This window comes from Corylus avellana, chromosome 3 (genome assembly GCF_965113065.1).
Source record: "Corylus avellana chromosome 3, dhCorAvel1.hap1.2, whole genome shotgun sequence".
NCBI lineage: Eukaryota > Viridiplantae > Streptophyta > Magnoliopsida > Fagales > Betulaceae > Corylus > Corylus avellana.
Window position 1 is genome coordinate 32,772,619 of NC_142492.1, and position 12,791 is coordinate 32,785,409.

A 12,791-nucleotide genomic window follows, 5' to 3' on the forward strand; every position below is an offset into this window, starting at 1 on the left:
TGTATTATGCCTTCGTACTTGATTTAGACATTGTAGACTATTTGCATGAGCTCTAAGAAATTAAGTCCGGACCCAGAAAAATACAATACCCACTTGTGACAATTTGTATTTATGTGTCAGGTTCGAGTCATTTCAAGACATGAGTATAAGATAATAAAATTATTTAAATCAACCATAACCCAATCTATTTAATTAGATGGTTTAGACCCCTCAAACCTACTAATTTCGTGTTGGGTTCGTGTTGGATTTGCAAGTCATGCTAAAAATTATCCGTCTTAAATATCGAGTGTTGGATTCAAGTTGTATCGAGACATAGGAATAAAGCTATATAGATCAACCCTAATATGAACTATTTAATTAAAAGAGTTAGGTCCCTCTACCTTAACCCGCTAATTTCATGTTGGGTACGTATTTGATTAAATTAGCGTTTATTCAAACTCATAACCGCATAATGACATTTTTTTGGGCTTGTTTGATGTTTTGGGCCTCCTTCAGCCTCTTTTTAAGACCTATTTTAGATGGTTTTGAGCATTTTTAAAAATAATTAGAACGCTTCAAGATGTAACAAGTTCAAGAATATTATTATTATTATCCTTTTATTAAATAAAATATTAGTTTAATTGAACTCAAAATGAAAACCCTATATCATACTCGTCAAAACCACGTCATTATATATATATATATAAATAACGGTAGGTGGTTAACTGTTATTAACCACTTTTACTTGTCCTTATAACCACTAAGCGGTACATCCTAGGCTATTAATCTTTTTTTTTTCCTTCAACTGTACATAAAAATTACACAGTTAAAAATTATTAGGCAGTTAATAACCGCTCGTTTTTACGCTCTTACGTTATGAGTAATTTTTTCTCTAATTTCCGGAAAGAAAGTGAAATTTTTGGGCACGCCAGTCGAGAACAATATTGTCAATATATATGGCTTCAATGCAACAATCAATAAATGTTTGGGAATGATTGCCAGTGCAGAAAAAGTTGTATGCCATTAATCCTTTGTCGTGGCACCCAATAGTTCCCAAGCATACAAGAGTCAAATACTTTGGAAAAATACATTTACCATCCAAACTATCACATAAATTATAATTTTTTTTTTTTAGAAAAAAAAGAAAAGAAAATAATAATTTTTACTATGTACCTTATTTAATTTTCACATTCAAAGGAGTTGCAATGTTTTCCTCCAAGAGCCAAAATTTCAGAAATGTGGATATTTCATTTTTAGACTCTTTTAATTTTACTATTTTATTAAAAAAATTTATTAAATCTTAATGGAGAATGCCAAAATGAGTAAAATACCACCATCGGTTTTTTTTTTTTCTTTTTGTTGTTTTACTTTTATTTTCTTAATTTTTAATTTCTAATTAAGGGTATATTTATATGTTTTTATAAATTTTATAAGAGTATAAGAGACATTTTACCTATTTTGCAATTTGATTTAATGTAAAATGCTAACAATAAAGGTGAAATTAGTAGAGATTGAAAAATATGATACCCAGATTACAACTTTGATAATTATAGATTAACATTGCAGACCCCTACACACCCAAGGGCAAGTGAAGACCATTTATTAAAAAAAAAAAAAAAAAAAAAATTGAAGCACAAACCTTGTCAACCAGCTAGAAATGATAAAAATTATTATTTCAATCATCTCTATATAGTAAATGAGTGAATCTACTATTAAATTTTTGTGGAACTCATATGAGTCCACAAATCTAATGGTGGATCTATTAAATTTGTAAAAAGAAATAGCTAAAAGATGGTTGAAAGATTGATGCAGGACATGCCTTAAAAACCAATAGAACAAAGTATAGAGGTGAAAATATAAAAGATAGATAAAAATAGGGGGATGAGAGCATACTTGAGTCTAGTCTCCTACTGACCTTATATAGGCTAAATATCATTTATGTCGTGTGCATTCATAAGGCAATTGTCATGAATTATGTCACCTTTTAAATGAGTTGTCTTTCCCTAATTTCTATTATAGGTTGCTTTCTATAGGGATCGTTACTTGATAATGAAATTTTTATTATACGTTGCTTTTCTTTTAGAATTCTTATGAACATGTGCTTCAAGTAAGTTGTGTTTGGGCCGACAGTCCATTAAGCTAGTGGGAGTGTGGGTTTTCATTCTAGTAGTTCTATCCCTTAGACTACTTGTGTTTGGGCCCACAGATCACTAGGCTGATGGGAGGTTGGGTTTCTATTCTAATAGTCCTCCATTTCCTTAGAATACTTGTGTCGGTCAATGAATAGTAGTCTTCCTTAGGCTTTTTTTTTTTTTTTTTCTTTCTTTCTCTTTTTGCTCCCAAGAAGTGTTGCAGCTAGGGGTGTAAACGAGCCGAGCTTGAGCGAGCTTCCTTTGTTCAAGCTTGGCTCATTTAAATTTTACTCGAGCTCGAGCTCGAGTCGAGCTCAAGGGCGAGCCAAAAAAATCGAGCTCGAGCTAATAATAAGTCGAGCCGAGCCAGCTCGCGAGCTGGCTCTTATATTTAATGTTTTTGTTTTTAAAAAAAAATTTAACTTCAAGTACTCTTAAACGGCTTAAGAAGTTAGTTTGCATATGAGTATTTGCTTAGCCTGACTAGTCGAGTATGGAACCTGAGTCAATACAGCAAGGCATTTGGTTTCAAAGATAAAGGATATGCATCCTTTTATAGATAAGCAAACTTGGAGATTGATGTTTTCTTAACAATGTGGGACAAGTTAACAGGTTACATTCAGACTGCATTGGGACAACGCCCCCTACAAAAAAATATTTTTTTAACGTCTCTCTCTCAATCCCCCTCACCAGTCACAACGGATCTTCCACCTGAACTCTCATTTCCCACTCTCTCATTCTCACTCACCAGACATGTAGTGATAGTGTTTGGATCTGTTTAATTCATCAATAGTTTATGCCTTTCGCAATCTCCCTCAATAGTTTCTGCTTGATTCTTCTTCCTTTCGTTTGGATCTGCTCTAATTGAATCGAGGTCTTTTTAATGATTGCTCTCTCTCTCTTTCATCACAAAGGGTTTAGAATTTTTCATTCTCTAATACTTAAATATAAATGCAATTTTAAGGTTTTAATAATTATGAGATTTATAATTAATTATCTATTACTTAGTTTATATATATATATATATACACACACACACTCGAGCTTATACGAGCTGTTCACGAGCTTAGCCGAGTCAAGCCGAGCTTGCTTCGTTTAATATTCGAGCCGGAATTTGTGTTCATGAAGTGCTTCATTTAATATTCGAGTCGAGCACGAGCCGAGCTTATGCGAACCGAGCCCGAGCTTGCTCGCGAGACGCTTCGCTCACTTAACAGCCCTAGTTGCAGCGGTTAAAACCTAGGACCAACGGACAAAAATCACTAGAAAACGAGATGCTATTACAGCGGCGGTGACAAAAGCCTATTAAGCCGTCGTAAAATGCACCGTTTCTGTAGATTATGTTGGGAGACAGGGAGTACATCGTACTAAAGAAGACAGGTCTGTCGCCGTAGAACGCGCAAAGTCAGCAATAGAGAGAGACAAATGCCAAGAAGAGAAGAGAATGGCTGGTCATAAAGGTCGGCTTCATGCTATTAAGTCTGTAGAGAAAGAGAGTACTAGGAGGAGTAGTGATTTCTTCTCCTTTTTGCTGAGATTTAAGATGTTAATGGCTATAGATTGACAGGAGTCTAAAAAATCAAAAAAGCATGATTCTAATTCAAATGTCTATTCTAATGTTTGACAAAGTCTCTTGTCGTTTCACAAGAAATCCAATTATGTCTATACCAGGAGAAAGGGATTTAAGAGGTGATGGGCCTAGATGAAAAAAATAATAATAATAATTCTACCTATAAGGAATTTATTTTTTATAAGTGAGAAAGATACAAAGAAAAAAAAAAATGAAGGATCATATTATATACGCATGGGCCTCTAAGACCCGAGTGCTAAGAAAGCCCAACGAGGCTATTATCTGACTTCGCAAGTGGAGAAATAATTCTATAAGTCCTTTTTGTGTTCCTCGCAAAATAAGATGGCTTTTAAAATCATCATTTGATCAAAATCTAATAATGATCAATTACAATGTCATTGGTGATTTTAAAAGTCACATCATCTTTGGAGGGACACAAGAAGAACTTGTAGTATTACTCTAAGTGGGGAGGTCAGCTTTGGTGCGTTCCATCTGGATGTAAGTGCGCCCTGATTTTAGACTAGGACTAACCGTGATCCTGGCCGATGGCCCTTTTCCTAATCTTTTCTCATTTCGGTAGCCCGTTGGCCTTCTAGCAAACGGGCCCTTTAGTAAGCAGGTTCTATGGTTTCTTAGGTAGCAAAAGGACTTGGCTGCAAGGCCATGAGGTAGGAAGGCTTTATAGGCCCATCAGCATTTGTTTTTTCTAATCAATGCGGGATAGGGGGAAGGCCCATCAGGATTGAGTAAACAAGTAGTCCCCCCAATTCTCTAGGTGAACTTGTGAATAAAAGTTGGCCATATATAGGAATTATAATCATTAGTGGGTGGTGATTTTTTCAATATTTTAGGCTTATCAAAGGGGCTGGGCACCCACTTTTCATAACCCTTTTGTATTCAAGAACCATGGAAATCTCTAGAATTTATCTGCTGCTATTCTTAGTACCACTCTCTAGCATATCCGACTATCCAAGCCATACATAAATCGACAACAAGTACAAGAATCTCTTCCAGAATTAACGGTGGATTCACTCATAAGCAAAGCATCCACTTTGAACTCTGTAGAAGCCAAAAAGAAAAGAGGCATCTTCAATCCTTTTTTTAATCTTCCTTGTCTCTCTCTTTACTCACAAAAAGTTCCAAAAGTTGCAATAATAATAAAAGAGAAGGAATTTAGGTTGTGAAGTTGATTGCCTGCCATGCCCGAATATATTTTATGGCCATATATTACGTTGCCGAAAGTGACAACTTCACCTCAGTACACACCACCGCGGCTCTATTTCAACACCAAACTTCTTTCTCTTCCTCAAAATCTGGCTGTCTTTGTGGAGAAAAATGGCTGCCATGTTGAGGGAAAACAGGAGATCAGCAGGAGAGGCCTCTCGCAATGGGATTGTGCAGAGGATGGTTAACCTTCCCAGGAACATTATAGGTGGGTTTTCAAGAGCAATGGGGATAGGAAGAAGAAACCAACATCTTCCCTTTAACTTTCATCTGCAAGAGCCAGAGGAGCACATTGTTGGCGCAGAGGAATGGGCATTTCTAGGCTGTTTTGAGCAGCAATATGGTTCATATCATCCATTTTTCTATGCTTGTCAGTTCATGGAGACCCTGAAGTTAGCAGAGGAAGATCACAAGTTCATGTTTGTGTACCTCCACTCACCAGAACACCCTTTCACGCCATCTTTCTGCAGGGACACTCTGTGCTCGGAGCTGGTGGTGCAGTTTCTTGATGCTAATTTTGTTTGCTGGGGAGCATTGGCAAGTAGAGGAGAGGGCCTGCAAATGGCTGCAACTTTTAGGCCTACCAGCTTCCCATTCTGTGCAGTAATTGCTCCGGCTCCAGGTGATAGCCTAGCTGTGCTGCAGCAGGTTTGTTGGGATCCCTCTTTCATTTCTTTAATATTGGAAGCTTGTGCTCATTCTTTTCTTTAATGGTTCAGTTGCACACATTTTATTAATTAAATTATTAAATTTATCATTTATCATCCGTTTAAGTGTAATGACCAAGAAAAAACAATAGTTGCATTTGCGTTATCACGTTCAAAAGAATTAGTCAATTTGAATCTTTTCTAGAATCAGTTTTTTCTAGTAAAAACAATGTGGATCGCTCATTTCCTCTATAATCACTTATAAAGCTAAGTTTCTTTAAACGCTCCTATCTTTTGAGTCTTTTCTCAATATGAGAATAAACTTATTAAATTTACTATTTCTTATTAGTTTATAACTTGCTGTTTTTTTATGTTTTTTTTTTCATTTCCCCTGTTTTCGTCCAAGTTTAGATGGAAGGGCCAATTTCCCCAGCTGAGCTGGTGGAGACTCTGCAGAGGACGGTGGAGGAGCAAGGGCTAGCTTTCGGTGGAGCAAGGGCAAAGCAGGAAGAAAAGATAAAAGCTGATCGTCGCCTCAGAGAAGAACAAGATGCAGCTTATCTTGCATCTCTAAAGATAGACAAGGTGTGTTTACTTGTATGATATGCCATATGATTTACGTCCAGCTCACAATTATAAGGCAGCAGATTGACAATAAACAAACATTCTTGTCCATCTTAGGAGAAGGAAAAGCTCAAGAACAATCATAAACAGTATGCTAAAGTCAAAGAGAGTGCCATTACTAAAGAAACCCCACACAAAGAAGTTGCAAATTTTGGGGTAAAGGTCCTAAAGGATCCTCAAGCTACCCAGGTATATATATTTGTGCTACCAAAATATTTTATTCTGACCAAATAGTAGTGTTAAATCTCCATTGATAAATGATGATTTAATTGTGTTAAATCATGGTTGTGATATTTCAGATGTTGATAAGATTTCCAAATGGTGAAAGAAGAGAGCAGAGCTTTGCAAGCACAGACAAGGTCCAATCAATATACAGATACATAGATTCACTAGGCATTCCTGGGATTGGAAACTACAGATTGGTTTCAAGCTTCCCTAGAAAAGTTTATGGTGTTGATCAGATGGGAATGACTCTCAAAGACAGTGGCCTCCATCCCAGAGGAAGCCTGTTCTTGGAGCCTCTCTAAACATCAATCATTTTCAATATTGTGGACACATGCTCCAATTGCCCTGCAGCAGGCTGCAACTCATCCAGAATATCCTGTATTTTTTTTTTTTTTTTAAGAGACTATGTTTTTCTTCGCTTTTGTCACTTGATTGATGTTACTGCTGAAATACAAGCAATATTGGGAATCATATTCATGGTGAAACAAAGATTGGTGGGATAAATGCTGAATTGCTGATCACGGCCATGATGATATTTGATAAAATTCACCTCTACAAGTCCAGTGCAGAGCTAGAGTTTTGATTCAGGAGAGTCGAGATTAAAAAATAAAATTAAACAAAAATTAATTAAAAAAAATATAAGTAACAAAATAAGTAAACAACCAATCAACATAATCTTAATTTGAACCATACTAAATTAAAACGACACCATGTTTTTTCAAATGTACTTTAAAAAATTTATGGTTAACTAGTTGATAATGTCTTTTTTGTAGATATCATATATATGCTCATGAGTCATGGCCCATGGGCAGAACTACATGATGGCGTGAGCCTAAACCACCATGTTTTCCCAATTTTTTTTTTAAAATGCCCATATAATCCTTAAAATTATATTTTCACCTCCCAAATTTTTATTTTTTATCCTCCAAACTTTAAATGCTAGTATCGCCCATGAGCATGCTCTTTGTATTTGCCTAAACGTTTTTAACTTTAAAGTTTCCCAATTTTTTTTCTTCTTCTTATATATAATCTGACTCTTTTTTTTTTTTTTTTTTTTTTTGACAGTACCTAATATAATTTGACTCAAGGTAATTTTTAACTTCCAAAGGGTCATGGGTGGCCGGCCACCTCCAAGGGCAAAAATAGGGTGGCCAGCCACCCCTTATTTATTATTATTATTATTACTTTTTTTTTTAAAAAAAAAAAAAAATTTATTATTATTTAGTAGTGAGACAGGTGTCCTATTTAAGGTTTTAGGATTTCTGAAAATAAATCTTAGCCTTTAACTGGATATTCTTCAATCCTAAATAGACCGGAGAGGATCCGTTTCCAATGAAATGACACTTGAATGAAACGTTGTGTTTAAAAATTCAAGTCTACTTTGTAATTTAAAACGCACCGTTTCAATTGTCCTCTTCGTAAGTTTTTTCTTAACCTAATCTCTGTAACTATAAAAGTCTAAGATCTGAAACTTCAAAAAAAAAAAAATTCCTCTCTACTTTCCCTGCCAGTAATGTCGCTGCCCTTATATATATATAACTGGTCGAGGGTGGGCAACCAGAATATAAAAATATTATATTGGGGTAATGATAATTTATGGGGGTTGAGAGGGGACAAATGCCCCCTCTCGACGGCCCTTCCCCTCCGCCCCTGTCTATAACAAGGAGGTGAATTTATTATTAGTCCCCAGCATCATATCTTGCATTTTCTTATTATGCAGTTTATAGGTAAGGATATATATTAATCCCCAGCACCATATCTTGTATTTTCTAAGAAAAGCACTTTCTCATGGTTAGGTTTGACGTGAATCTTCTGATTAATATATGATTCATGCATGCAACATGCCAACTGCCCATCACTCATCAGGATCCTGCAATTTAAAAGGCCTCCTAATTGAGAAAAAGAACAGAAACATGATATCATGTAACGATCAATTAATGGACATTTTTTATACGTGAAGCTTCTAATGTTTCATGCAACGTGGCTTCTAACTGAGGAGAGAAACTGAAACATCACAGATGATAGAAATATTCTGTGGTTCAGACCAGAAAATGGTGGATTTTAATAAGACTCACAAATCAGAGAAAATAGTGACAGGTAACACGCACGTGACACTTCATCACCAGCAATCCCAAGTCATGAGCCGTTCCCATATATGGCCAATGGCAGTTCTTGATCTCTCTTAATTTTGTGAGAAAAAATGTTATTCGCAAACTGGCGTAATAATTTATAATTGATGAATTAATTAAAAGAAATTGACAATATGGGTAAGAATAAGCCTGTATTTTTTTAACATTGTCGGTCGATAAATGAAATACGTGTAAATTCCTACCAAACGTAAAGATAATATTAATATAGCTCTATAAGCCACTAGCCGATCCTTCCAATGATGTCAAATGGTCCAACAAAACGGGGACTTGCGGACCTTACAATACCCTTCATTGACGACACTTTTAGAAATGCATGATCCTCTGCTACAAACACTAATTCCAGATGACGTTTATTTGCATAATTTTTTCTGCCGACTCTGGGTAGCCATCATTCTTTGCCGGTAGTTCAGAGCATGTGAATTTTGCTCTTCACCATTGTCATTGCAGTATCTTATATCTTCAATCGACAATATTTTCAGTAACAAAGCGATTATCAGAATTCCTAGGATTTTCTATTGAAATTGCCTTTATGGAATGATCTTGAGGAATTGGGAAAATTCCTTAAGTACGCGTGACAATTTTAAATCATATTAATTATGATGAAAACCATAATTTAAAAAGGTTAATTATACATATATCTCAGCCTACAAATTAAGTTAAGCCAAGTGGTCCTAGCTAGATATGTATCATGTATGGTTCTACGTACACTCATCGATCTTTATTCTCCTTGTCTTCTTCCCTCTCTAGTAAATCATATTTTTTCCTCAACCTCTCCATCCTGTCCTAGAGCAATAGCATGCATGTTCTTGGAGCCTCTGCAAACATCAATGTGAACACATGCCCTGGAACTTAACCTACGTGTTTTTAGACAACATATGTTTTTGTCACCTCATTGATGTCACTGCTGAAATATAAGCACTGGGCATCATAATTCATGGTGAAATGTTGCTGATCGCAGCCATGATGAAAAAAGTTCACCTCTGAAAACAAAGGTCCCCCCCGCCGACAATGAGGTCCCGGCCGGTGACATCATATAAAGCTAGCAGATCTATAGGGAAGCACATATATTTAGTCCCCAGCACCGTATCTTGCATTTTCTAAGAAAAGCATACACTTTCTCATGGTTAGGTTTGACGTGAATCTTTGCAATTAATATATGATTCATGCAACATGCCACCTGCCCATCCGGAATCCTCCTGCAATTTAAAAGGCCACCTAATTAAGGAAAGGAACTGAAACCAATAGACATGTTTCTATGGTTGCATGGTTTCTTTTAATTATGGTAAGGTTTGACGTGAAGCTTCTACTGTTTCATGCAACATGCGCGCTTTCTAATTGGGGAGGGGGACCGAAACACTACGAATATAGAAATATTTTCTGTAGTTTCAGACCAGAAAATTGTGGATTTTAATATATAAGAGACACAAATCAGAGAAAATGGCGACAAGTTATAACACGTACTTACATGACACTTCATCACCAGCAATCCTAAGCGAGCCATGGGTATATATCAGACTCATCAGTGCATGCCCAGTGACAATAACCAGAAGATAAGACAAGGGTAATATCTCTCCTAATTAACCGCTGCTTGATCTTTTATTACTTTTATAATTATATTTTTAATTAAACTTTCAAAGTGTTGATTTAAGATTACTATTTGTAAGAAGTTTGCATTGTCAAATACTATTATATTCCGTCCAAATTCAGCTTTAAATCTTAATAGAAAAAGTGAAAATTTTCAAAATATCATCATCCAAATTCAAGGTATTTTTGTAATTTTATAAACATCTCAAGGGTATTTTGGAGATTTCACTAATCAACCGTTTCATTTAAAGTTGAATTTTAATGGGATGGTTGGCATTGCAAACTTTTAAAATATGATTACCTTAAATTGACATTTTTTTAAAGTTTAAGAGTATGATAACAAAAATAATAAAAGAGCAGTGAAGTTTTCTAAAAAAAAAAATAACAAGGGTAATATACTAATATCAATGCGTATTAAAAATGTTAAGGATTCAATAATTAAGACAACTGATAAGAGTCTGATAGTTCAATGATGAAATTAAAATATGGCACATGTCTCAAACACCAAGATCATGTTTTGACCTAATATATATATATACACACACATTAAAACATGCGCCTTTAACTAATTGTTATGTTTGGGTTAATTAATTAATTAATTATAATTATTATGTCTGTTCTTCTATCTTCTACCTAACCTTCCATCTACTCACTTAAAAATACAAATTCAGGGATATATGCTTTATAATATATATGCTATATATATTTTGTAGGCGTATTCCCCATGATAAGAGGGTCACCTGATCTCACCCAACAAGCCCTGCGTGTTCACCGTTCAGCTACTAATTGAAAATGGGAGAGTTTTAGCTGTAAAGTGTACATGTTGGAGTTTTCCATAATAGCTTTTTCTCTTTTCTTTCAATATCTTTACAAATCTTTATATCTTAATAATAGGGTACATTTAATTTGAGTAATAAATGCTAGCTGTTTAGTAGATACTCATATGACTGTTATATAACTATGATGATTCGACAGTGAAAATCAAAATAGATGAATCAAAGTGAGAATGTGTGCATGGATGTCATGTCATTATTGTTGTCCACAAAACCAAAGTCTAGTCGTCAAATTATAGTTACATGTCTACAAGTATTTCTCGTGTTTCTCAAATTTTCTTAGCATTTAGAAAAACTGGTAATTTAATATGGTATCAAAGCCAAAGGTCATGAGATCGAACCTTAACTTCATCAAATCACTTTTCATTTAAAATTAAATATTTCACGTGTTGGGCCTCACTTATTAAAATAGAGTTTGAGCCCACACGTGAGAGGGAGTGTTAAAGTAATGGTTACGTGATTAAATTTATCTCTTTCTATGAGTTTAAACTTTTGGGATAATTGGTAATTTAACAGGTTGGTAAACTTTTGGGAAGTGTTTGGAATTTTAGGTTTTGAAAAAGAAAAATATTAGGAGTACCAAATCTTTTACAAAGAGAACCTTTCCAAATTGATGTATAACTCTTTAATTGGTATTTGTTGTATTTCTCTTAATTAATTATTTTGTTCATCTCCAATAAATGAGTTACACGTCAGTTTGGTAAAATTCTCTTAGTAAAATATTTGGTACCCCTAACATTTTTTATTCTGGAATGAATCTAAACATTACATATTCGAAGCAATCAGGCAATAAAAAGGAAAATTTTCATAGGACTTCCCAGAAACCAACAGTAACAGTGTAGGAGCTCTTGCTCACTCCTCCTTTCCCCTCACCCTCCTACACCCTTCTTCTTTCCTACCCCCTCCTTTTTTTTTTTTTTTTTTTTTTTCCGACCAGTCCAGTTGCTTTGGCCATCATTTTGCTTATACTACACTGCCCCCATCTGCCCTCCACCGTGTTGCCTTCTTTTTGCCTCCCCAAAATCATTTGGGCTTTAGATCTAGTTTTTCAAATCTAAATCTAGTATCCTCAACTGGTTTCGCTCAGCCACGCATTGGCCCAATGTGCTCCCTCGCTCCTCAATTGCCCATTGGGGCAAAACGGCTCTATCTCATCTATCACGTGCTTGCTAGTGCGCTTTGCCTCCCTCACCCTGGCTGTTATAGCTGTTTACTGGCTTTTTTATTGTGTTTTTGAATAAAGTTTTGACTTCTTCTTAGATTTACTTCATGAGCGATCTTTGTGATGAATGTTTTTATCCTGACCTTTAGGTCGAGAAAGATTAGTTTCGGTGTGAGGGTTTTACTCTCATGACTGAAAAAATACAAGTTGAGAATAAGGGCTACCTATATATTAGATTGAATTTGCCTGGAGTAAATCTGTTCTATAATTGAAGTTTGGACATGGGTTAACAAATGTTGAAGTCATAGATAGGAATTGATTGTAACATTTTATGTTTGTCTTTATGACGTTGTAACCTCATAGTTTTTGTTATGATTTATCAGAGCTTTATGCTCTCTGATGTAAAAACTTTATACTTTTGATTTTTTTAATAAAAAAATAAAATAAAATAACCGTGTAAATTAAAGGTTTTTTCGAACTTTATTTTTTTCTTACGTTACTTGACCAAAATATTGAGACAAATTATTGTTTTCACCGGCCTTTCGAAAATAAAATCGCTTTTATAATTACGATTTCAGAATTAATCAAACTATCATATGAAAATTTATTTTTAACTACATTTCTTGGACGAATAACTTGCAAAAATCATTGAAGACCTAAA

At 35.0% G+C, this 12,791-nt stretch overlaps 1 protein-coding gene across 1 annotated transcript; it reads left to right on the top strand.

The window, feature by feature from the left end:
* Positions 1–4,950: 4,950 nt before the first annotated feature.
* LOC132176165 (plant UBX domain-containing protein 10) lies at positions 4,951–6,872 on the top strand. The gene is made up of 4 exons (XM_059588297.2): positions 4,951–5,553; positions 5,964–6,137; positions 6,234–6,365; positions 6,476–6,872. Exons 1-4 carry the CDS (start codon positions 5,017–5,019, stop codon positions 6,701–6,703), a joined length of 1,071 nt encoding a protein of 356 aa, XP_059444280.1. The 5' UTR covers positions 4,951–5,016; the 3' UTR covers positions 6,704–6,872.
* The last annotated feature ends 5,919 nt before the right edge of the window (positions 6,873–12,791 follow it).